This window comes from Pomacea canaliculata, linkage group LG9 (assembly GCF_003073045.1).
Source record: "Pomacea canaliculata isolate SZHN2017 linkage group LG9, ASM307304v1, whole genome shotgun sequence".
Lineage (NCBI taxonomy): Eukaryota > Metazoa > Mollusca > Gastropoda > Architaenioglossa > Ampullariidae > Pomacea > Pomacea canaliculata.
Window position 1 is genome coordinate 3,173,046 of NC_037598.1, and position 25,672 is coordinate 3,198,717.

The 25,672-nt window shown below is 39.2% G+C and overlaps 2 protein-coding genes across 2 annotated transcripts; one reads left to right on the top strand and one right to left on the bottom strand.

The window, feature by feature from the left end:
• Positions 1 to 462: 462 nt before the first annotated feature.
• LOC112571736 (inositol-pentakisphosphate 2-kinase-like) lies at positions 463 to 21,114 on the bottom strand. Its single transcript, XM_025250980.1, has 14 exons — positions 20,869 to 21,114; positions 17,426 to 17,497; positions 16,807 to 16,905; positions 16,356 to 16,422; positions 13,042 to 13,178; positions 11,319 to 11,411; positions 10,318 to 10,376; positions 9,746 to 9,818; positions 9,204 to 9,295; positions 4,564 to 4,706; positions 4,261 to 4,399; positions 3,908 to 4,010; positions 2,244 to 2,317; positions 463 to 1,747 (listed from the first exon to the last, which is right to left on the bottom strand). The coding sequence occupies exons 1-14, from the start codon at positions 21,004 to 21,006 to the stop codon at positions 1,453 to 1,455; spliced, it is 1,584 nt and encodes a 527-aa protein (XP_025106765.1). The 5' UTR covers positions 21,007 to 21,114; the 3' UTR covers positions 463 to 1,452.
• Positions 21,115 to 21,814: 700 nt separating this feature from the next.
• LOC112571735 (potassium voltage-gated channel subfamily A member 2-like) lies at positions 21,815 to 25,361 on the top strand. Its single transcript, XM_025250979.1, has one exon. The coding sequence runs from the start codon at positions 23,375 to 23,377 to the stop codon at positions 24,977 to 24,979; it is 1,605 nt and encodes a 534-aa protein (XP_025106764.1). The 5' UTR covers positions 21,815 to 23,374; the 3' UTR covers positions 24,980 to 25,361.
• Positions 25,362 to 25,672: the final 311 nt, after the last annotated feature.

Below are 25,672 nucleotides of genomic sequence, written 5' to 3' on the forward strand. Positions count from 1 at the left end.
AGAGAACTGTTATCAAACTGAACACAACTTGGGAAGAGAAAGACAAGCAATCTTTGCCAACATTCTGACACAAACAAAAGATACCAATGTAAGTGTAAATTATTTGATCATTTAAAAGACTTTTTGACAAATAATACAGCTATTATTGTGGCTGATCTTTGTTCCGCTTAAAACTAAAAGGGTCCCTGTTTATGTGTCAAATACTGAGCAATACATCAAAGACCAATCCAGTCAAGGATATGAACAGCACATCATCAAATAAGAAAAACATGACTCAGTGAAGCATTTGTCATGCTGATATATCATCCACAAGAGGACTAGCACCTTGCTAAATGTTGCCATGCCCGCACAGGTCTTCCACAGTGTAGAATTGGTTGAAAGTTTCTGCATACATCATCATGATGCCGTATATCACAAGTCAATGCGTGCATCAAACATGCCAGATGATATTTGCTACACACCTGGTATAATCTAGCACTATGGTATTCTGACAGGTAAACGATGTGGTTTTAGGCAATGAAGAATAAAATGTAATGCTGAACACATCATGCAATGCTGAACATGTTATATTGTCATTTTTTCAGGTAAATATGGTCCTGATGATAACTGACTTTGTCAGATAAATATTATCCTCAACTCATTTTCACAAGCATTCTTTCCAAAGCTCATTCACTTTTTTGAACAGTTTTGCTATAACGTTAACTAACAGTAACTCATATTTTGGATTACTATTCTGAATGCCTGCATCAAAAATCTCTCCCCAGCCCTTGACTTGCAAGCATAGTGTTGTACCCATGTGACTTAGCATACTCATTCATTTTGAGTACATTTTTGAGACTACAGAAGACACAACTATTGTAAATAACACACTTTATCAAAGCAGTCTTTCATACATAAGTTTAGTCACAAAGTGTAACATTACACAATGTAATTGCAGAGTCTCCAGAGACCAAGGTGATGAGACACCAACTGCATCATGGTCACCTAGCCACTCTCTACACCTATATACAGTGTTTAGCTTCAGGAAAAAGCCAAAAAGAATTCCTTTGTGTAAATGCACAAAAGAACCTTCTCAACAACACAAGCATCCAAACAGGGTCCTTGCAAGTGTGTCACAAGATCATTTCTAGTACAGAAATCTGGGGACAAATGTCCTCATAAGGCCTTTGTCACTCCATCATTGCACCTGATCCTAACAAACTTTATATTCCCTATTACTCCACCATATCCTAACATGCTTTGTAACTCCTATATCTGTGCAGACTTTAATACGCCTTGTAACCCCACTATTGTGACTTAACCTTGCAGGATTTGTTATCTCATCACCGTGACAGATCCTAGGACATATTGTAACCCCTTAACATGCCAGATACAAAAACACCTAACCCTCCTACTGTGCCATATTCTACCAAACCTAAAATGCAGATGGTGGTCAGGACACCTTGACCTTTCCTACACCTCTGGCACCCTGGGATGCATGGCTAGGCAAGGGAGTGCACTCAGAACTGGCAGCTGACGTACAGGTACATGCAGTGGTTCAGCGGCAGGAACTGTGGCTGTCTCCATGCAAGTGTCATGAAAGGATGCCAGAATGGCTGAAGCCTGTTTATGGTAGACTGGAATCTTGTCTAGAGGCTTGGGGTCAAGGTCAACTAGGGCAACAGATACCTTGTACCACTGCTGGTCAAACTGTAGTCGGTTGTTTCCATAATGATTTTCACCAGGACCATTCTGTTTTTGGAGATCTCTGAGATTAGCAGGAAAAGAGCAAAATGTGAATAACTTTCATCACACGCGTCATAAACTTTAGTGTTTATTTAACACATTTCAACTAGCATTTGGGGTTAACTATTTTAGCCTAAAATTTGAGCACAAATAATGCAAAGAGGATACAGTCAACATGATGGCTCTACAATCCTTACAAGCTGTAATCTTAGCAAGGGCCAGTTAAAGTGTCCACAAATATGTGGTCTATTGTTCATTATATGATTCCCTTGTCCAACAAAACTGAAGATTTTTTTCCTCCACACTCCACAATATATGCAGCTACTCATTGACATAAACAATAAAAACTTACTCCCTCACACATATACAACATACATTGCTATTCACACACAAACAAAACACTGCTACTCACACAACACCCACTGTTATTCCCTCACATAAACACCACACTGCTACTTGCACATAAACAACACCCACTGCTATTCCCTCATACATAAACAACACACATCGCTACTCACAGCGAGTCTAATGGCAAGATGGCTACCATTATAGAACAGTCCTGTAGGGTTTTGGATACTAAAAACCTTTTGACCTGGAAAATCACATCAGCATCATGTTAATAAACAAATGAACAAAAGCAATGTTTCCAGTTAACACTATCAATGTTATATAGTTCCCGCCATTCAAATTAACATACCATCATCTTGCTCACCCCATATTCAATTTAAAAAAAAGCCTTAAAAAGAAAAGAACGAAGCAGAATGCCACTAGCCAGGACATCAAAACGGACAAATGTGGCTGGATAGGACACACCCTGCGCTAATGGGGTGGATAGGACACACCCTGCACAAACCAGCTGATACCATGGCCAGGCAGCCACTTGACTGGAACCCTCATGGGAAGAGGAGATTTGGGAGACCAAAGCAGACTTTGAAAAGAACAGTAGAGAGCGAGACAAAGGACATCAGAACCACATGGGCCCAACTGAAGGGGGCTGCCCAAAACCAGGTCCGCTGGTGAGGTGTTGTTGCGGCCCTATGCTCCTCAAAGGAGCAACAAGGAATAAACTAACCAAAAAATCAAAGAGAAACCAAATAAGCCTATCATGATTTTGCAAAGGAAGACAAGTGGAAAAGAGGGGAAGGGTCTCCATATCCTGCCACTTCCTTAATGGTCTGTGGTTTGTACTATTCACTTCTACAATTGTCATGCGTCCAGATAGTGCTTTGTAAATAATTGTTTACACAATGTAATGCTTCAGTCCTGTTCAACATTTTTGTTTGGATGCCTTGATGTAACGATTGAACAACAAACAATTATATTTAGATCTATAATCTGTCATCATTGATTGAGGGGATCTCCCTTTTGCTAACTGGTTGAAGATGACATTGAATTATGACATAAGGAGGAGGAGGTACATTTTCAGTGCAGATTTGAAGGATTCAATACAAGCTAGGTGGTGAATATGGAGGGGAAGAGAGTTACATTGCTTTGCTGCACAGTAACTAAACACCCTCTTGCCATATGTTGTTGGTCTGGTGACAGAAATAGTCAGGAGTCCATGTCAGAAAAGGAGCAGAGTTGTCTGCCTGGGACACAAGGGAAGCGGAGAGAAATAATCAGGACAGGAGCCAGCAAAGAAATTAAAATACAACACAGTTTGTACTGGATGAAATACAGAAAACAAAGGACAGGAGTGGCATGGTCTGGTTTCCTAGCTCTAAGCACTAGATGTGCAGCGGATTTCTGTATTTTCTGGAGTTTATGAAGAAGGTATATACAGAATTATATACAGTACATAATAATAACTGAATATGAGCTCAATGTACTGCATGTAAAAGACTTCAAAAGAACTAACAGTTAACGTATCGAGTATACACACCAAGTACTAACTTGACAACGATAATAAACCCTGTGCTTGTGTACACTCCATGATGTTCACAAAATGACAAAATCACTTAAGGACATATTCCATCACTGAGCAACACCTGACCGTGTAACTACCTTTGAGAAGGATGGCTAATCCATTTCAGATATGCAGGTATCATTATGATGAGCATGTTATTCAATGTCAGGACCATCCTGGTGGTTCAAACTCTTCCTCAGAAAAAATCAACATCTCTAATTCATAATGCACCTACTGTCGCTGATTTCAGCCCTTTTTCTGAAGACCCCTTCTCACCTTCTGCACCACCCACTCTATGGAAGATGGATCAAGATTTCTAAATGCTTCACTGTCCAGCAGCCAGTCTTGTGGAAAGTGTCCATCGAATCCCCACTCCCTTCTGTAATGAATCAATAGAGATACCAACCCAACACAATTACATCTGGTAATGTATTCCAGCAATGTTGATGAAGCAAATCTCAAAAGGATAGCATTGGGATTAAGATGATTAATTTTTTAAAACATCACACATAAATATGTGTTAATAGATATATAGATGCATTAATATATTTCTATATATATAAAACTGATGTAAATGCAAGCATACATACATTCACACACACACACAGACAAATCAAGCATGCACATACTTGAGTTGCGGATTTGCAGCAAGCTGCTCTTGCAGCCTCTGGTACAGAGGGAAGACATTCATCACCTCTAGATCATCAAGGAGCTGAGCAGCATACACACGCTCCAACACACTGCCTTCTGGTAGCCACTGGCACACATCTGTATCAGCACAGTCAATATCAACATGATGTGGAATATTTACAGAACTAAATTCACTGACAAAATGACAGTAAACATTGGCATATTAATGAAGGGGCACCACAATTTTCTTAGCATTGGCATTTGGATGTGTGATATCACTGAGTAAGAAATAAGACACTTACTGCCAGTGGTGAAGGTGAAGGAGCTGCTTTGACAGCGCTGTAGTGTGGGTGACCTTGTCAGGTCAGAGTGAGGCTGAGGATCATCAGGAGATACTGACATCATGAGGATTTCAATGACTAGGTCTAGAAAACAGCTGATGGCCCTGAAGCATGGCAACATGAAGGTCTTAAGCATCGCAAAATAATGGTGAGCTGTGATCTGCCTAAACAGGCAGGATTTTTTTCTCCTCTTGAGAGTGTTTGTACAAGCGCATAAAGGTGAAATATGCATATGTGGTGCCGTTTGCTTCTTAGTGTTTAGCTTAGTTTCTGTCAGCAATGGAGGCCACAATGGAGAGGAATGGCCACAGGCAGAGGTGGCTGCAGAAAATAGTGGTTCTGGGATGCCATGATTGAACAAAAGGTGACGGCAGATTCTAAAAAAATATGCATTTTGATGGTAACTAAATTAATTTTTTTATGCTTACCAAACCTCACGACAATACTGAAAATGTTTTTGAAGTTCTGTTTGAATCTTGGTTACTTGCAAATTGATCAAACATTGCATATTGTTGGAACTGGCATTCTCACTTTGGTTTGGTTAGCTGGTTGATTTGTTCAGTAGGCAAGTGCTTCTACATATAGGTGATCTTGCACTATAAGGAGAATGTGAATGGTATACAGAGTGTCCTGACGTGAGATTTGAACAAAGAACATTTCATTCTTATTGTAGTGGTGACAAGTAACTGTTTTAACATCTGCAAGGTGCACCTTTTCTCCCCTCATTCCGTAAATTTGATGGCTTGTTAGCAAAGTGTTTCCACCTGGAGTCCATTTTACACTGTGGAAGGGGAAGGAAGGAGGAGTACCCAACCTTCCCCCTCTCAAAGGGCCAGCCCTTCAAACAGGTGTCTTATGCAGAGAGCATATGGAAATAAGATCTTATAATTCTTACTGCAGTGGAGACAAATGTGTTTTACCAACACACTACCAGAAACCCATCCCTCTTTCAATGAAGTACATAAATTATAAATAGTACCTAAGCTATTGTAGCTGGACTGACTGATCCTTGCTACTAAAAGGACAAACACCTTTACCTTAGCGCCAAATCAGTCCGTTCCTCTTTGTTGTTCCAGGGAATTGGATGGAAGTTCCCTAGAAGAATTTTCCACTAAAAATTCTAGCTTTTGTTAGCTGGGTGCGTCGTCTAATCTTTTATCTCACATTCTTTTTTACCTATCCTAACCACCATCCGAACTCAGCCGACCTTGGAGTCCACAAAAGACCCTGCTTTATTATCTCACACTAAAGTGTCTTTTCTTTGGTGCATCAACTCCACGGATCTTCATCTGTTCTCTCTCTGCTGCTGTGTCATGACTACATGGACAACACAAACCTCACTCGTGCTAGTGGTATACAGTCACTTCACTTACATGACGAGAACACAGGTACGATGCACTAGCATTCGTTGGCACTAACACGCTCACGTAGGTACATGTGCTGCTATTCCAGCAGACCAGATGCGTTGCTGCACTAAGGTACTTCTCGCTAACTCAGTCTCAAAGCTCTACTGCCATATCAAGCAGGACCAGTTCCGGGGCCGGAAAAACAGGTGCGAGCACTGCTTTTTGCCCGCTATTTGAACCGGACAGTTTGGGTACTACGTCACCCGCTGTTGTTGTCCATCTCGCGCGACCAAGCGTGGGGTGGAAAGGGATGTGGGGTAGGGGGAACAAGAACTGTCAGCGGTACACACTGTCCTACACAAGCGCTCCCGCTACACTATTATTACATTTTCTGATTTACCTTTTTTGCACAATGGCATATTTTGGAATTTTCTAGTTTAAAATATGAAACAGAATGATCTGATTAGTTGACACCCTTAGCAACAAGGATTTTCAGGGAACATAGCTGAAAATGTTCTCCTATCACACTCAGTGACCATGTAATTAAGTGAAATTTTGCCAAATGTGAGTAAAAGAACAAAATAAGACCAATGCACAGCTAAATAAAATAACTGAAAGGAAAAATTATAATCACATACCAAAGATGTCCAAGTGCAGCTTTTAATTCATTGCACATAATAATGTATCACTGATTGTGACAACTCTAAAAGACAGTTGAAAGTCTTCAATTATGTTATAAAAACTTAGCAGTTCAAAATAAGCAGATTGAAACTTGTTCTATTTTGGGGGTGGAAATTTAATTAACATACACAGGCATTTTCTCTTCTTTTTTTTTTCATGTGCGTGTGTGATAAAATAAATTGTTCAAAGTTGCTAATTTGATTTCCAAAGGCAATTTTTCACACAATTACTAGAAATAAACGATAACCTCTATACTTGTGAGATGCTAGATTTGGTTGATACTACACTGTGTGACATCCAGCATAAACATAAAACACTATATTTGTGTATGATAGATGCCAGGTTTGGTTGATATTACACTGTATGATATCCAACAAAAATAAAATGCTAATAATTACTGTCCTGAATAATCTATCCATACATTAGCAGCACTGGAAAACAAAAACTTGATTTTCCCACAATGCCATTTTCTGGACAAATATCTGATGATAGGTTAGTACTACAGTCACAACATTGGGCAGTTTTGTTAAGACATAAAATGTCTATAATTATTGAGGAGCATTGGCTTCCTGATCTATAGATTTTCACTGTAAGTGGCTTTTGAAATTTTACTTATCTTTATCACAAATTTTTTGGGGGTTGGTTGGTTGTGTTTTAAGCCATGCCAGCAACTAAGGCTATATAACAGTGAGAAAAAGTAATTAAACATTCAAATGTTTAGGAACCAAAAGAATCCATGCTATATAAATTAGCAATATCCTAAACAATAAAAGCCAACATAAGAAGTAAAAATAACATAAAATGGTAGGTGACAGGTAAAAGAGTTCCTGTCATTTTCTTAAATTAATTTTGACAAAAAAGGAACAGTTTAAATAAACGTTCAAATAAAATCATCAACAAAAGTCTAAATTTTCATTGAACTTAATAAATTTTTCTTGCTATTTATTTTATTATTCTACAGCAAAAAATATCAGAAATCCCTAAAACTCTCTGGAGTAGTAAGTATGATTCATTACATCACAAACCTGTTGTCTATATATGTTGTTGAATGAGAAAGCGTGGGCAGACGGGCGAGTTTTTTTGCTTGAGTGTGTGCATGGTCACAAGTGTGGGTGTGAGCGTCTCATGGCGGCCACTTTTTTACGTAACAGCGTCATTGAGAGGTTTCACTCCTATAAATGTTGAAGATTAACAGTGCCAGGAAAGAGAGCAATTTTTGTTGTCAGGCCATTTCCTCCAGCGCTGTATTTAAGTCCTGACCAGACTTAAATTATGAAGTCCTGACCAGATTAATAAAAGATGTACAATTTTAATGTAAAACCTGTTGAGGTGAGTCTGCCTTGGTTTGAATGTTTTAAATTTTTTGTATGTCAGTTTTGGATAAGAATGGTAATATAATTTCTTTAAATAATGATCAGATTTTTAAGTAGTGCATTTTTCTGTCCAGGTTTTTGTTTTTCCCTTTAATTCTATCTTCTTGTGCTCGATGTGGGCTGGCACACTGAATCTGATCTAAGTTCAAGAGGAGTGGCAACATCAAAAGACTGTGCATCATGTTTCTGACCGTGGAAACTTCAGAAGCGGATGTCACACGAACTTTTACTGTGGAGATGGGGAATTATTATTATGTTTTTATGTAGATTTAAGCCCTCTGGTTGTTATTTTTTTGTCTAAAATTCACATTTTTGTAGGTGTTTTAATCTAGTGTGCATGGCTGTACGTGACATACAACAGTATCTTGAATGGTTAGCAATAACTTTGTTTCAGCAAGCATTTCAGTTGTATACAGTCAAATCTCGCTACTATGCCACCTACCGGGACCGAGCAAAAGTGGCATAGTAGCGAGAGTGGCATAGTAGCGAGGGTTCAAGTTACCCGTCAGTCCAAAGCTCTCAAGAATCATCGGCTGGCTCTAGCTGTCTCCTCTCATTCTCCCCTCACCTCTTCATCCTCCACCCCTCCTAACCACATCCACGCACCTGCATCCTGTCGCTAGTCGACCCCCTCCCGCTCTCCCTGTCACGTGGCTGTCACTCGGCCAGCGATCACCACCCCCTATCGCCAGCCTCCACCCTCCCTGTGTGTGTGCTATGTTCCATCCCACCTAACTGCCATGTCCCACACTATCATACACATGTAACAATCGAGCACTGCGCGGAATTTCACAACTTATGCCTTTTAACAGTCACACAATAGTGGCATAGAAGCGAGAGTAGGGGGTGGCATAGTAAATTTATTTTACATTGAATTTATAGTCGGGACAGAGCAAAAGTGCCATAATACCGAGAGTGGCATAGTAGCGAGATTTTACTGTATTACCATCCAGAAACATGAAATGGAATCTAATCAATAAAACAATTGTAAATATATGTGTGCAACTCAAAATGTTATTTTACTGCCTAACATGATTTACCTGGTCTGCAAAGCTTGCTTCAGACACCAATGAAGTCTCAACCTATTAATGGTACTTATTTTGCATACAAGTTAATGCATGTAATAAGCTGTGAGATCTGTGATAGATTAGACCAGCCAATGTGATGAATCATCAATGCAAGATCAGACCAGCGAACATACCTGCTCTTTTTGAGTGTTGGGTCATTAAACCAGCGTTGCAAGATGTCTGCTAAGTCCAGCCTTTTCTCTGCACTATACACATCTTCTCCATCCTAAAACAAAATATCTGTTGATATAGTCTACCTAACAAACAAAAGTTAGCATTTTTAAGTCTTCAAAAATCCAGAAACATAATATTAAACTGTGGACCTAAACACAGCCAGTACTGCATGTCCACAAATGTGGATAAAGTCGCATACTTAAGGCTTATCAAAGACGTGGACTATGTGAGAGGACATGTCTGCAAGTCTTTCAGCTCTGCATTGCTTGTAGACAATCTGTTTCATTCTTCTGGGTTTTTCCCCTCCTGCATTGTTTGCAAGCTATGCTCTTCTTTGTCCTTTAACTGCACTTGGACGCAGATTGCATTGTGACTGGTGTGTTTCAACCGACTATCATCATCTTAAGACAAACACACTACTGTGTCTTTCCAGCTTTAAAATACATAGTCTCTCTTGAACATCTGTTTAAAAATTACCATATGCTCTATATGCTCTACTCACTTTCCATATTTTGAGGTTGTTTTGAGGTGTTTTAATAAGAGACTGCAAGGCATGCTTCATGCGTTGTTTATTTCTGTTGACACCACAAAAAAAAGCATGACACACAACATAATGTACACAGCTAGTACGTGTCTGTAATCACAGCTAGTACAAATTGTCTCTAATCAAGCCTAGTGGAACAGCAGATCAGTAGTCATCAATCACTACATATTTTATTTCTCAGCTGATCAATTAATAGTCATCAATGACTACAAGATATATATTTCTCAAGAGTGCATAATATCTGTATGATAGAGAATCCTTCCAAATTCTGTATGCTCACAGAAGAAAGCAATTTCATTTATATAAACTTTCAATCACATCATTTAAACATAATTGTTCTGTTATCAGGACGAATTAATTGGTGAACCGTATTCTTTTCAATGATTAGCAACACACTTTGTATTCATTAAATACAAACATCAGTAATACACTGATGATGACTGCATAGATCAGATATTTATTAACATGCACGCTCAGCATCAAAACCATACATAAATTTAAGATTTCTAATGCAGAAATCTATGACTCACCCTGAAAATAAATCCAGAGGACAGTAGTTGCTGGTTTCTGGCCACTGTCCTGACTGTCGCTGTGTAACAGAGCATGTGCTATCATTGGCATTAAAGGACATTAAATTTTATTGGGTTTTGATATATTACAGACTGTTATAGGATATTACAGAGTATTACATGGTATTATATGCTACAGACTTATAGAGTAGTATAGAGTAATATAGAATGTCACCTGCCATAGACTGTTACAGGGTATTATTGAGTATTATATGCCATGAACTGTTACCAGATATTATAGCATATTATAGGATTTTTTTTTTTACTGTAGAGACACATACACAAAAATAATCAGAAATAGTTAGCATACATCACTATCAAACTAGTCAGCAGTTACTGAGTAACTTCAGTTGTTCACCTACAAATGTAGCTACATAAAATACTTTCACAATTGCAGAAATCATTTATCTCTATGAGAAGTTTCTAATTCAAGCAGTAATTAAGTAAAGATAATACCTACTACTACACTATTGATGCAGTTTATGACTAAAGAAACTGACAAATGAAACATCATAAAACACAACTCCCATTCAACCACTAACCCCAACCCCCACGACGAGTTTCAAGTGTGTGACTTCTGAATGTTAGTGTTGCAAATAAATGCAGCTAACTGAACAATGAATGTATGAGTCTGGCAAATATGAATCTGTTCTGGCATTGTTTTGTCCTTTCATACTGAGGTGCCCCTACTTGCCCTCTGGGATAAATAGATATGAAAAATAGGACATAAATTAAAGTTAGTTGATATCACCTATGACAAATAAAATATAATTTACCACTATCCTGGTAATAATAATAAAAAAAAAAACAATTCACTACAAAGAATAGCAATGGAAAACTAGGCCTGCAGTACTTGACATTGAAAATGTTCGGTTATTTAAAAACACACTCTTAACATCAGCTCTGCTACATCATCCAGCAAAACTGCTATGATGACAACAAGCCTACTAAAGGTTTCTGACCTTGAGGTGCTGGTGCATGCAAAACTTGCACACACCTGGCTGCTCCCCAGTAGTTCCTCTCTTAGGATATGTTGTGATGAAGGATTTCTTCGGCTAAACATGCAATGAAATTTGATTTCTGTACATTCATTTATATGCAAACTGCATTCAAGGCTTTATGTGCAATAAATTGAATATTTTGCATTAGACAAATAATAAACAAAATTCTCAAAAATTGTATCAGTGCTTCCTGTCTACAAATGGAAAAATAAAATAAAAAAATTAGTATAATTCAGTAAAATGTAGTGTAACAGAAAAGTGGGATAAGTAGCAATCTGCTGAATAGATCATAACATGAAACACTTTTTTGTACGTTTGTAGCTTAAAAAGTATGCTGTTCGAAAAGTTATGCAAATTTATTTAAAAATGTATCCTTAAGGCAAGACACAGCTCAAAAATAAAAAAATCAAAGATATACATGACATCTCTGCTGTTCTGATATCATTTGGTTTTAAAAGTTTTAAAAGATGTTGTTTTTACATGCCATGTAATCAGTTGCCATAGAAATGATCCAAGATTGAACCCAAACAATTTATAAAGGCTTATAGCTTTTTTCCTGTTGAGATTAAATTTTATTTCTAAATTTTAAAATATTTTAATTTAATTTATATGTTAACTAAAGGAAAGATATACATTTTGGAGGTAAGAAGAAGCAATGTAGTTATTTTTATGATTTTTTTTGTGAAGCACTATGTTAACATTTTGAAAAATGATTGTAAAAACATTGTAATTAATAAAACTACTATTTTTTTTTACAAATCAAGCTAACATTAAGATGTTTAGATACATATAAAAAGGACTTAATCAGATTTTAAGGATGTATCACATGTCAATATAAAGTTTTTGACATGCACAACCCATAACAAAAACAAGTTAAGAACATAAGAAAAGAAATGTTGAAAATTAGCAATTCTTTACATCCAACCTTGATGTTTAATTAAGGTGTTTAATAGAAATTATAAAATGTCTTCCTTTACACAACTTCAACTATATAAACTGAGCAGTAGTTTCACTTTTTAAAAAGTCAACATGAATGTTGTTTTGTGTCCAAATGTTGACTAGGCTGCAAATAAATACACAGTTGTTAAAAATGGTCACAGATTATAATACAATTTATAGATTCAATTGGTTATCTTGATGTTTATGCCCTCTTTAGTCTCTGTATGTCTAGCATTTAGCCAACATTGCCAGGCATATTTCTTGCAGTTTTTGAGCATCAGCAGAAGATCCTGTGATAACTGTATTAGCCATCAGCTGCAAGCTGACAGTAGGTATATCAACATGCAGCTCCTTAATCCTGGAAATCAACTCATTAGAAGTACAAACTGCACAAAGAACTGACCAGCATATAAGAGGTCCTAGAGGTGACCACTGTTATATGTTTTTTTTCTGCTAAAGATATATATTAAAAGTAACAGCCATCTGGCTATTTAGGGCATCAAGAGATGTTTGGAGCATGCTTCTCTTCCAAGTTGCTAGTTCACCAGTTTCATTTACCCTCCACCCCAGCCCTTCTGTCTGTGTCTGTGTGCATGCCTGTATGGTGTGTGCATGTGTTTGTGTATGTGCACACGTCTGTTGTCTTGGGTGAATGGGTATGTGTATGTGTGTGTTGTTTATCAATCAAAAAAAGTAAACACAACACTTTGATATTAGTAATATTAATAAACTTTGAGGAACTCACTTTGATTTCTATGCTGATGGTGCTGTGAGCACCACTCAAGCGTCCATGAGGCAGATGCACAAAGCAGAAGTCCGGCAAAATCAAGGCCCACTGAACCTCCTCATCCACTCTGTCACCTGGTTTCTTCATTCTCCTTACTGCAGCATAAAAAAGTCACCAGGTCTTTCATTTACATATCCCAATCATCAATATTCCTACATTTCTCAGCTATTTACTTTTTATATGTCAACTATTTACTTTTTACATGTCAACATCCATTGCTCTTGGGAAAAGGGTTGAATCAAGAAAGCTTTTCAAGGACAATTTACATTTTTTTTAAATTAACATAGGAAGCAAAGAGGATTTGTTTGGAGCAATTTTCCTGAGTGACAGTGAGAAATACGGGATAACTTACAGGCTAACCTTGGAAGGTTGATATTGACATTGTGCAGACCTAGAGTCCATGTATCACCAGGCTACCGAAATATAAGGCAACATCCTACTACTGACCTCATGTTTGCAAACTTGCTTACAGGTGGAAGCACTTTCCCACAAAGTATGGACATAATAAAGGCCTACAGACTGACTTGCCTGTGCATCATATTTCTAAAATATAAGGCTGGCTCTGACCATTAAATGTTGCCATTAAAGTGGGCAACATTGTAAAGAGCCAAATAAAACGGAAGACCAAATGATAATAGTATCAATAATTTTGTAACAAGGTGCCGGGAGGGGTAATGTGCCTTGGGCACCCGACCGTATAGGACGGCCCGCTGGCTGTGCCACTATGTTGGGGCTGGAAGCCACTCCTTCCTTTTCTCGTGGTCACCTCCATCCCCCCTGGATCTGAAACAAACCTGCGCGCCAATCAGCGCTACCTGTTGGTGTTACCAAACAATCGGCCTTCAACTGGCATCTTAGCCAGCCTCTATCACAACTTGACCAAACAGTATCAAACTTTTAGAATTCCCATTGGAAAAACAGAAAATTCAATGAACCCCTGCCCACAAATGTTACTTGATCAATATTTTACGTGTAGTGCTTTTCTCTATGATTAGCTATCTCATATTGTTTTTCTAACAGGGCATCATCTACAGGTATATTTCCCAGGTGCTTTGAGTAAACTTGGCATTACTTTTCACCATCTTAGGTCAAAAAGTTGCAGCGAGTCAACAAAGCTACCACACTTGTCAGGTTTTAAGCAAACATGCCACTGTCAATTAAAACTTGCCAGAGATCTGGGATAATCAAATACTTTACAGAAATAGACTCTGTAACTATGCAAGAAAAATTCCTTAGCTAATACAGTGTTTTGAGAAGACAACAAAGGGTGTTCTGTATATAATCGTAATTTAAAAATAAGTTGTGTTGTTACAGGTCTATGTGGATTTTTAAATAACTTATTATATTCTCATCAAATTCTTGATGGAAATCTTTTATAAGTCCCAAAAATATAAGCGTTTTATTGTCCAAAGCATTGTAAAAGTGCACGAGCTTTTATGCAAATATTTCAGTAAATTCTGCAAGCAAATTTTGTTACTTTGATAGGTCCAGAGAAACTTAAGCTGTGCTTTGGTATCTGTTTTATTAACTGTGTTTTGTTAACAGGAATAAACTATTACAGCCGGTGTAACGGAGGTCCATTACAAGTTGGAATTATAGACAAAACCAGAGAAATCAGCAGCTAAGAGAAGCAAATGTAACCTCAAAAGAAAGAGTTTTAGCAGAATGCATATTAGCAGCAGAACAATATTCTGTTCTGCTGGGACTCTATCTCTGCTTGTTCTGCATCATAAAATTTTTATTTTTTCTTCACTTTGCTATGCAACTTTTGACCAACATTTGGTGTTCTATTATGACATTTTGTAGAAGTTGCATGCTGAAAAAAATATGTGCATTTTAAAAGTAGACTGCTTCTGGATTGACTGTTTGCCCTATATTACAACTTTCAGCAGAAATAACATAAAATAAATTAAGTATATTTTGAAAGAGATTGTTCATTGGGTCACGCAACCCCAGTTTAGTCACCATCCTACTAAACAAACACTGCTGCTTGGCAATTCATATTGAGAAAACATATCTAACACTGTCACAAAAACTCAATTTCTTTCTTGAATCATTGAAAAAAGCTGTCACTATTTATTCTTTAGCTCGGAGGTTTACATCAAATGTATTTGCAGACAGGTGTCACCTCTAGAACATTAATTTAGCCTGGACTGAAGATACATAGAGCGCATTTTAAAAGAGGAAGGTTGTTATCTCTCTGTCCACCATCGTACATATGTATTGAACAACTGCTCTTATCTGGAGAGTTAAGTTTCTCTTTAAATCTTCAACAAAGATCAGTAATGACAGATTTTGTAAGCATGACTGAGCAAAAGCAACAATAAAAAATAACTGTCCTAGTAAGAGCCAAGCATGATCAAGGTGAGACCACAATTGCGATTACAAATTCTCCAGATATGGGAGAAACTCAAACTCAAAATGTAATCTGTAATGAAGAATCCCCTACAAATCTTTCTGACAAAAGAATCCGAAACCTTGGGCAGAACATGCAGGAACACAATCTAATAGTTTCATCTGCTGTGGCTGTCTGATAAGCAATCAGAAAGATTCATGCTGGTGAGCAATTTAAGTAGTGTGGAGCACATTATGTGAATTCAATCTGAGATTGAAAAGATACGTTTGAGAATGAAAGTATCAACAACACAGATTACTTAATTTGCAATTTTAAAAACTCAAACAAGAGTCATCTGTTTCCAATTAACAAAAGGGTTTTAAGATCTTTATTTTTAACATTTTCATAAATGAACATAAATTTTAGTTATTAGTTTCAGATCTTTTAAGACCACTATCAGCTATGATCTTACTGTAGTGGATGTTAGCAAGTCTTAATTGGAAGGTTCTATCATATTATTAATCATGGCTATTATGACATTTCCTCAGTTTCGCTTGCTGATGTCCACAACAATAACTGCATCAGAATCTAGTACGGCTGTGATGTCACAATATAGCTTTAGCTGATAATCTTTAATATCATCCCTCACAAATGCTAGCATTACAGTCTCTGTGTTTGGTCAGGTTTGTTATCATTTTAACGTGCTTTAAACAAAGCACTTTTATCATCACACTTTCCAGTGGTCGTATCCAACATGCACATTTTTCAGCCAATAGATAAATCCCAAACCTATTCTTCTGGACAAAACACAGACTGTACAGCACTTGTTCTTTGATCATACATACCTGTTTATCCAGTGCTAAAGCATACACAACAGTACATGCATGTTATTAAACACGAGAGTTGAGGATAATGCATCACCATGATGTCTACTTACCTGGCCGTTGTTTGCTGACTTGACGAACCACTTCTCTGATGAAATCCTGCTCCACCTTAGTCAATTTCTAAAGGGGAGGAAATACAGACTGACCTATATGCTAGGCTTGCTTCAGAGAAATAGTCCAGAACCATGATAAGTTTGTAAGAAAAACAATTTGACATCAAAGCAGCTGCAAGCATCACAAGCAGTGCCAGGTGCTGACATGCAATTTTACCTCCAACTTCTGTAAATTACACTTCCAATCTGTCTTGTCACCATGACTATATCTTGAAATCGTGGAAAATCTAGGTCATGTATTAGTCAAGCAGATAACATCTGGTGACAAACCCTATATGAATTCTTGTATACTCTGGCAACCAGACTTTTACTTAGTCTGAAACAAAGCTTACATGAACTGCTATGTAATCTAGTAGCAAGACCTAATACATAGCCTGGTAACAAAACATACAGGAACCGTCACATAGTCTGGTGACAAAAGTGGCTGCATCACCCAGCGGACATAACTGACCACCTGTGCCAAGTCCTCATGTACAGCTTGTGCTTTGCTCTGAGACAGACAAATATATACTGACTTGCAGCCATCTAACTTTAAATTACTGAGACATACAACACAGAAATGCTTTATAAACAATGTATTGATGAAATATTGCAAGACCAAAATATTTTCAGCACAAAACAGACAGTAACTAATAAATGATAGCATGCAAATAATCAAACATGATTAGAGAAAATCAAAACATGGGTTTCCTTGCCAAAGGCTTTACATTTAATAACTAAAACAAATTATTACTTAATATAACCTTACATATGCACAAAGTTGATGATGGATACGGACAATCACTTTAAGAGTTTCTGATGCATAAACAACTGCTAAAAAACCCTGAGTCAATGTTAGGCATCAATATCATGGAATGCAATACTGTCAGCATGTAACATTCTTCTCCCCAACAGTTTCAAGTGCCAAAAGATTTGTGTCTTATGTAACATTACTTGTCTCCTACACAATGCAGTAGGACAGTGGTCTTTGCTTCAGTACAAAACTAATAAGCATAAGAATGCAGGCCTACCTCAGAGTCTACAACACCTTCCTGGAATTTGCGAGTGTAGTTCTGCTTCAGAAGGCGATACACTCTTTTACTCTGTAGAACAATACTAACACATGAGATGAGTATCTTTGATTTAAATTAAAGTGACATTTAATAAAGAAATCTGTTTTAGGATCAACCTGCATATACAAGTTCTATTCATGATTATAATGAAAATTATAGTGGCAGCAAGCTACGAATTTGTCTTCTTTATAGCTCCTCGACTATTCAAGAAACCATTACTATTTAGTTCTTGTCATTTTCATCATGTTTTACCAGCTACAAAAATTTGGGGGTTTTATGAGAACTTCTCAGGCATTAACGAATGGTATGAAAGGAGTCTTTTACACATGACATGTGTCACCACTTGAACAGGTCTTTAATACGAGTCATCAGTTGGTTGATATAAAATGAAAGCAGAGACCGGTCACCAAGGTCAGGCAGGTTACACCCAATCTGAAATACCCTCTGCCTTCTTTTCAGAGGCACCTTCAGCTTCAAATTCATCTCCACTAAATGCAGAACTGACTTTTTTAGATGCTCCTTTATTCCAGCAGCAATAAGACTTCTGAACCTAAGTAAGAGGTTAACATGAATTTGTGATGACTAGAATGTCTGTGCATGTGTAAGAGAGAGAGAGAGGAGAGAACGAAAAAGTTTTATATTAGGGAGAATTGTGTGGAGTGGAGGTGAGACTGACAGTGTATTGTAATGACACTGTGTTCTAATGGCACTGTATTGTAGTGAAATTGTGTTTTCATGACATTGTACTGTAATGATACTGTGTTCTAATGGCACTGTATTATAATGTCACTCCTTAAACGGACCCAAAAGAAGCAGCAAAAGAAGTAGCAAGATGGTACAGATGTGGCAGGAGAGACCCTCGAAACTGGTGGTCTATGGAGATTAGAAGGAAACTGGAGCAGCATATAATAACAATTCAGAACACAAGAGGGCTATGCAGCAAATTCAGAGATCAGTAGTAGGTCCCATGAGAAATTAAAAGTGGACACTAAGTGCCATGAGAGATAAAAAGTAGACCTTAAACCCCATGCAGATCAACAATAGACGCCAAGCCCTAATTCTGAGATGGTTAATTAGAAAAAAATATTTTAAGTTAATTTTTTTTAAATATTTGCATACCTTTTATAACAAAGATTTATGAAAAGAAAATCAGAAAAAGAAAAAACTTAATGGTCAAACAAGAGTTCAGTACACTGCACTCATGGTCATTGCATAATAATAACAGGTCATTTTCCACAGTGTACAGAAAGCTTACATCACAGTGGACAAAAAGTTTACATCATAGTGGGCAGAAACTTTAAACAGTGGACAAAAAGTTTATATTATAATGAACATCACATTCAATATAATGCATATGGGGATACAGGGGAAAAAATAAAGAACTTTTTCTTGGGGCGATTTTATCTTTGTCACTGTAGTTATTTAGAGGTAGGTTATTGAAACCACCTAAGACTACGCCTACTACATGCACCTGTGTAACACATTTCAGAACAGTCAGTAAAGGAGACAGGCATTGTCTGTGTGGTAATATATCATGCAGACCAGAACCAGTTGCCTGTCACTTTATAGATCTTCTGTGCTGTGACCTACATCTCACCCTCTCATGTTATAAGCAGCGACAGTAGAGGAAACCCACCAAGTATCTGATTATATATATCAAAGGTGACCAACCCCAGCCATCTTGATATCTTCTTTTCCACTTTACACAAATTATGACACCAATAAATATGCATTGTGTTTTGTCTGCTTGTTAAATCATTCCTTCTATAAAACAAGGTACATTCTTACAAACAAAATACAAACTTTTCTACTTAACTAGGATTCTACAGGAAGCAGTGTAAACCTTACTATTAATGAAACTTGTTTTCATTGTTCTCTTTCTATGCAAAGAACAATCATATGTATACCACATGTATGTACATTATCTCTTGTGTTGACATGAAAAAGCACATGCTGCCTCTCTGAAGTAAGACTAATGGAAAGTCTTCTATTAACAGTGTCAAACATTACACGACTTAAGGAAAGTCCTCTAATGCACATGCCAAACATTACACGATACTCTTTGCTGCTGTGTCACATTGCAGTCCCTCCTCAAGCATGCCTAAGATTATTGAATTTTTTTAAAATTCAGTTATAAATAGTTCTTTTACCCACAGTCGCAGTTTTCTATTAAGCTGGTTGCTTTAAACCTATACATTCAACTTACATTAGTAGAGATTTGTAACACATTTTGTAACACCTAAGCTAAATCTTATCGCAGCATCTCTTGTAGCAATATCTGCCATAAAGCAAAAATGGGAGATTAGCTGATATTAAAGCTCCAACTGACTTGAAGTTTTCATGTGTCTTACTCAAAATATCAATTGTGTCACTTCATCTTTTGAATTTTACAATTATAGTATATCAATTATATAGTGTTTCTTAAGTCAATGTGCACAAGCAATGTCTAGGGACCTGCCATATATGAGGAACATATGGACTATCTGTTGAATGTGGTATTTAGAGTCTTCCGACTTGTTTGCTTTGAGGACTGTGGAATGTGGTTAATACTGTAGGTACATACTACCCTTTGGTGTGGAATACACAGTCTGCTACAACTTATGTCATTCTCCAGCAAGAGTGAGTCATTGTACGTGCTGTCAAGACAGATGGAAGAGGACTGTATCATCATGTCTTTTGTCATTCTTTGATAAACATGTACAGTCTCGTAAAAATATGAAGTGTAATCATAATTATATAGAAGTTTACTGTGACAGTGTCAAGGAATGTTTGCATTTTGAACAGAAGTTTTAGATTTCTCTACAAACTTTGCCTCATATGTACCCTTAAATAACTAGGCACAAACATGAGTGTGCTGTTCAATAATCAGGACAAACAAGCAGCACAAACATGCACATGTGTGCATAGTTATTCAAGTGTACATATGAGGTGATTTAAATCTAGTTTTCTTTTAAAAAAAAAACTTTTTTACACAGTTAAGTGTGCTTTTCCTGGAGAATCGTGTTATATAAACTCGCTGATTTCTCTGAACGCTCTGGTTCCGACAGTCAGAAGATTTTTCTTTTTATTACTAGACTCTGAACTGGAAAAAGTACAAAATATAAACAGAAGAAAATTATCTCCGAATAGACGAGTCAGTCAGCCGAGCGGTGAGCAATACTTCTTGCTTCATACAAGATATATACCAGCAACGTGTTTTCTTTCAGCGGCACTAGACAGACAGTAGACGAAGAAAAAAAGCTGCTTGAACTTTTCGATTTCACCTATAAGCAATTACACGAAACTGCGAAAAATAAACAAGTCGGAGTAGTCTTTTACATTTCTCGTCAACTCGATAAACCTTTGGCACCAAATAACTCAATCATTACAGATGCTAAGAGAAAATGTACTCGGATACTTACCAAAGGATCGGCCACAACCAAGGAGCAATTTCCCTCACCACGATAGCGCCACTCCATGGTAATGTTCACATTGTCTGCTTTCCTTCCATTCCTTCCTTCACAAACGTACCTCCAGCCAGGAGAGCAGGGAGCAGTCATTGCAGGACGAATCAAGGGAGTCGTGCAAGCATTTAAAGACCAACCTGAACGGTTTACTTTTTTTCAGATATCAGTAGATAAAGGCGATATCTAACCTGTAAATTTCAGCTGCCAAAACCCATCCGTTAATTAATTATCCGCTTCAATCTGCAACTAAAACCTGCAATCAACGAGCACTGATAGCAATGTACTACGTCACGCTAAAAGTATACTACGTCACGCTAGCAGTCTCTTACGTCACGTTGGTACACCATTCACAACATTGCCTGCAGTCAACACCAATCAGAGAGAGAGAGAGAATGAATGACCGTTCGGATTATTCGGACGCTGACAGTCTGCATTTCTCGTGGTTGTGAACAACTGTTACTTCAGCAGAGAAATACTTTCAACGTCCGAATAACTGGAACAGTCCCTCACAAAGAGAGAATGATTGGTTTTGACTCTAAGGTGACCAGACGTTCCTCTTTAGGCGGGACAGTCCCGCTTTTGACCTCGTGTCCCGCCTGCTCATCGGGCGGAACGCCCAATGTCCCGCTTTCTGGCTTTCTGGCAAGTCCATCAAATGTCCCGCTTGTCTTTAAAAATCACTTTTTTTCGGCGTTCTTTGACGGTGACGACACTATCATCGGAACGTGTCCCGCTTTCGCCCCCGAAAAGTCTGGTCACCTTAGTTTTGACGGCTGCAATGTTGTGAATGGTGTACCAGCGTGACGTAGTACACTCTTAGCGGCGCTCGTTGATCGCAGGTGCAAATCGCATATTTTGCTTGCAAATAATTAATTAACGGATGGGTTTTTGGAGGCTGAAATTTACAGGTTAGGTTTATATCGCCTGTATCTGTTGATATCTGAAAAAACGTCAACAACGCATTCCGATTGGTCTTTAATTTGGGACTGCCCACAACCCCAGACCTAGTGCGATTTTTAAAAAGGTTTCTGTAAACTATAGCGATTCTGACATAGTTATATGTAGCACGCCGATAAACATAATTATATTTAAATTTTCTTATGCCAAATAGTATATATACTACACACAAGTTGTTTGATTTGGCAGGAAAGTTTTTGGTTGCTTGGTTTCCATAGTTATAAAGCGATGTCAACATCCACCATGTACTGTTTTACCACCGATCGAAGCCGTACCCGCAGGATCTGGATGTCGCTTTATAACTTCGGAAACAAGATTACTGAGTTCTCAATTTTACAAAATTACTAGTTTCAGACAGGAAGATTTAATATATAATTATAATCATCGGATTAGCATGTGAGTGCTCCAAATGACTGTTATAACTTATAATCATCTGAATTTAAGAGACATAAACATACAATGCCCATATAGTAAACTATAGCCTGCGCAATAAAATATATGTGCACTCGGAAAAAAGTTGTACTCCATTAGACCTTTACTCGGAATAAGCGTATTGTTCTTGCAATGAAAGGTGTGCAATCAAGACAAAATCAAATGAGGGAAGAATTCGACAGGTGATTACACTAACTTTCATGTCTGAATGTCGTGGCGTATATGACATTTGCACAATTATCGTGAAGGGGCGCTACAGACACTACCACCTTATATTTACAGGATCATTTCTCGTGACTCTGGGTGTGAATGTGAAAAGAGTATACCTGGCAGCCGGCCATCTCCTTCATAGGACAGGTACAAAGAGACCGTAACAAGCGAAGCCCACGTGTCTCACAAAGTGCTGCACCAGACATCAAAACGTTATTTTTGAGTGTGGCTGGAAACTAGAACTGAATGAATCGTCTGCCTTTTATGCACAACTGCCATTGACAGACCCAACCGTCACCTTTTACAAACTTGCCGCTCACCATTCACCCCATGAGGTCATACTTCCACCCTCAAACAACAAGACTGCATTGAAATAAGCATGAGCAGGACAGCTCAGAAAACTGAGGTCCTACCTTTGCCTCACCAGTTTCCACACCGTCCCACAACAGCAGACGAGGCGGACAGACTGCCAGTGCCTCGCTGGCCACCAGGGACACGACATGCAGGTAAAGAAGGCCTCATCACGCGAGGGTTTCATTTTGCTGTGTGCAGCAGCATGCACACGTGACGTAGACCACACGCATAGCAAGAGTGTACCTCTATAAACCTCTCCTAGTGAGCCTACGGACCTCGTTCCTTCACAACCACTCTTCAAGATAGAGTCGCTGTAGCATCACTTGTGCGACGCTGTCGGGGATGGAGAGGACGCCATCCTACCTTTGTGTCGGTTACAGGTAACACATGGGCCAGACAAACTGCGTCTTATTGTTTTGTCTCATTAAGACATTATATCATAATGTATGGAAAACCATACTCACGTGACGAGTTCTTGCCTATATAAGGCAATTTTCTCACTGCCAGCATGAATTTTCTCTCTCAGCTTTACGAAAACAAGAGTACCTATCCCCACTCACTTAATTTCTATCTAAAGCCCGATCATTTTTCCCCTGACTCTTTGACCTCCCGGCCAAGACGACATCGCCTACTGATCGGTAATGTAGCTGACAACGAAGAACTGATTCCTGACCCCGAGGTCAGCTCGAGACACTACCATCACCTCCCGTCCAATGACATCTGCCTCAAAGATCTCGACGACTCCTCCAGCCTCCCAGCGTTACCTCGCAACAGTGTCGCCAGCTGCAACCGTCACAGCGTCAACGACACTAGCAGTGCGGTCGGAGTGTCTGAGGCTGAGGAGCCACTGTTGGTAGACGAGAAGGTGGACAGGAAAGTGGACAAGAAGCTTTCGTCAGGGTTGACGAGCCTTAGGTCTAGATACTCGTCCCAAGTGCTAGGTGTGCAGCACGACTGCCAGCGCGAGGGCTGCCAACGTATCACCATCAACATCAGCGGTCTCCGATTCGAAACCCAGCTGCGCACGCTGGACCGGCTGCCCAACACGTTGCTAGGCGACCCCGAGAAAAGGCGGCGATACTGGGACGAAGAGCGACAAGAATTTTTCTTTGATCGGCATCGTCCGTCCTTCCAGGCTGTCCTGTACTTCTACCAGTCGGGCGGCCGCCTCACGAGACCGGTGGAGGTTCCGGTGGACATTTTTCTCAACGAGCTGCAGTTCTATGAACTGGGAGATGCAGTCGTCGACGCTTTCAAGAGAAGAGAGGGCTACATTGTTGAGTCGCCGCCTGTGTTGCCAATAAACCCCATCTTGTGCAAGATCTGGACTGCACTGGAGTACCCTGACTCTTCGCTCGTTGCCAGAGTTATTGCTGTGCTTTCTGTCCTATTTATCGTCATGTCTACTATCACCTTCTGCATCGAGACCCTGCCTGCTTTTCAGGAGAGTGGTTGTGTCAGGATCACAGGCGCTAACGGGACGCAACAAGTGCCCAACTTGGGCGACCCCCTGTTTCTGACAGAATCCTGCTGCATCTTGTGGTTTGTGCTGGAATTCGCCCTCAGGTTCGTCACCAGCCCCTCGAAGCTACACTTTCTAATTTCAGCCGTCACCTGGATCGACGTGGCGACCATCTTCCCCTACTTCGTCTTCGTATTTGTCACTATGGTAACCGGCGCGTGTCAGAACTCACATGGAAGCTCTTTCCTGTCTGCGTTGCGCGTGCTGCGTGTCGTGCGCATCCTCAAGTTGTCCAAACATTCACAAGGCCTCAAGATCCTGGGCATGACCTTCAGAACATCCCTGCGTGAACTTTTCATGTTTGCCATCTTTCTGGGCATCGCGACTCTCATCTACTCTGCTGGTGTGTATTACGCGGAGAAGGACGAGCGTCACTCACAGTTCTCGTCCATTCCTGACGCCTTCTGGTGGGCCATCGTCACCATGACAACCGTAGGCTACGGCGACTTTGTACCTGTGGGACCGCTGGGAAAAATACTGGGCAGCTTCTGCGCGCTGTCTGGTGTGCTGGCCATCGCCCTGCCCGTGCCTGTCATCGTCGCAAACTTCAACAACTACTACTGTCACTATGCAGGTACTCGCGAGTTTTAGGAAAAGTCTGGGTAGTGTGGCTTCTGATAGTTTTACTTTAGCAACTATGGTGTCCAATAATGTTTGCTATGACTCTCTTCTTGTACTATTTGTAGTAATGCTAGGTATATGTGCAGACATGAGCACAGCGTGTAGAGCCAGCCCGTTGAAGATGGTGACAGGAAACTTGAAGCCCAGGACAACAGTTGACCGATTAGGTGTCTGCAATGACGTCAAACACCGGTTGTAATTTCCTTCCGTGATTGTTGGTAATCTCGTTTCCAGAGATGTTCCATCCCAAGACTGGGGTGTAAGCGAGTGTCAGCTGACCTGCCTCGTATCAAGTAGAAGTATTCCCAGCCTGCAAGAACTCTTGGGTCCCTCATGGGACCTCTTCGGGAAGAAAGTTGGGTCCCTCTCGGGTTTTGGAAGCTGGACCCTAAGGGGACCTCGTAGGGAATTCCCGGGTTGCCATGTTTCCCACGAAAGACCCACCCACTTCCCACGAAAAAACCATTGCATACCACCGATCGCCATGAGAAGTCGTGTTTTCCATCAAACTCCCAACTCCACTCCCCTCTTGCTGCATTCCTCACCCTTTCTCACTTTTACTTACACTGATACACAGGCTTGCACACCATGAAGAAAACATTCAACAGCTTTTCAAAATCTCGTTTCCTCACAACGCATAAATAGTAGGCAAGAGATATCATT

Coding starts and splice junctions, on each gene's coding strand:
- LOC112571736 (XM_025250980.1), bottom strand. CDS start 21,006: ATGACTGCTCCCTGCTCTCCTGGCTGGAGGTACGTTTGTGAAGGAAGG. Junction 10,377..11,318: donor GCATGCACCAGCACCTCAAG/GTCAGAAACCTT, acceptor TCTGTTACACAG/CGACAGTCAGGACAGTGGCC. Junction 4,011..4,260: donor GCTGCAAATCCGCAACTCAA/GTATGTGCATGC, acceptor GATTCATTACAG/AAGGGAGTGGGGATTCGATG.
- LOC112571735 (XM_025250979.1), top strand. CDS start 23,375: ATGAATTTTCTCTCTCAGCTTTACGAAAACAAGAGTACCTATCCCCAC.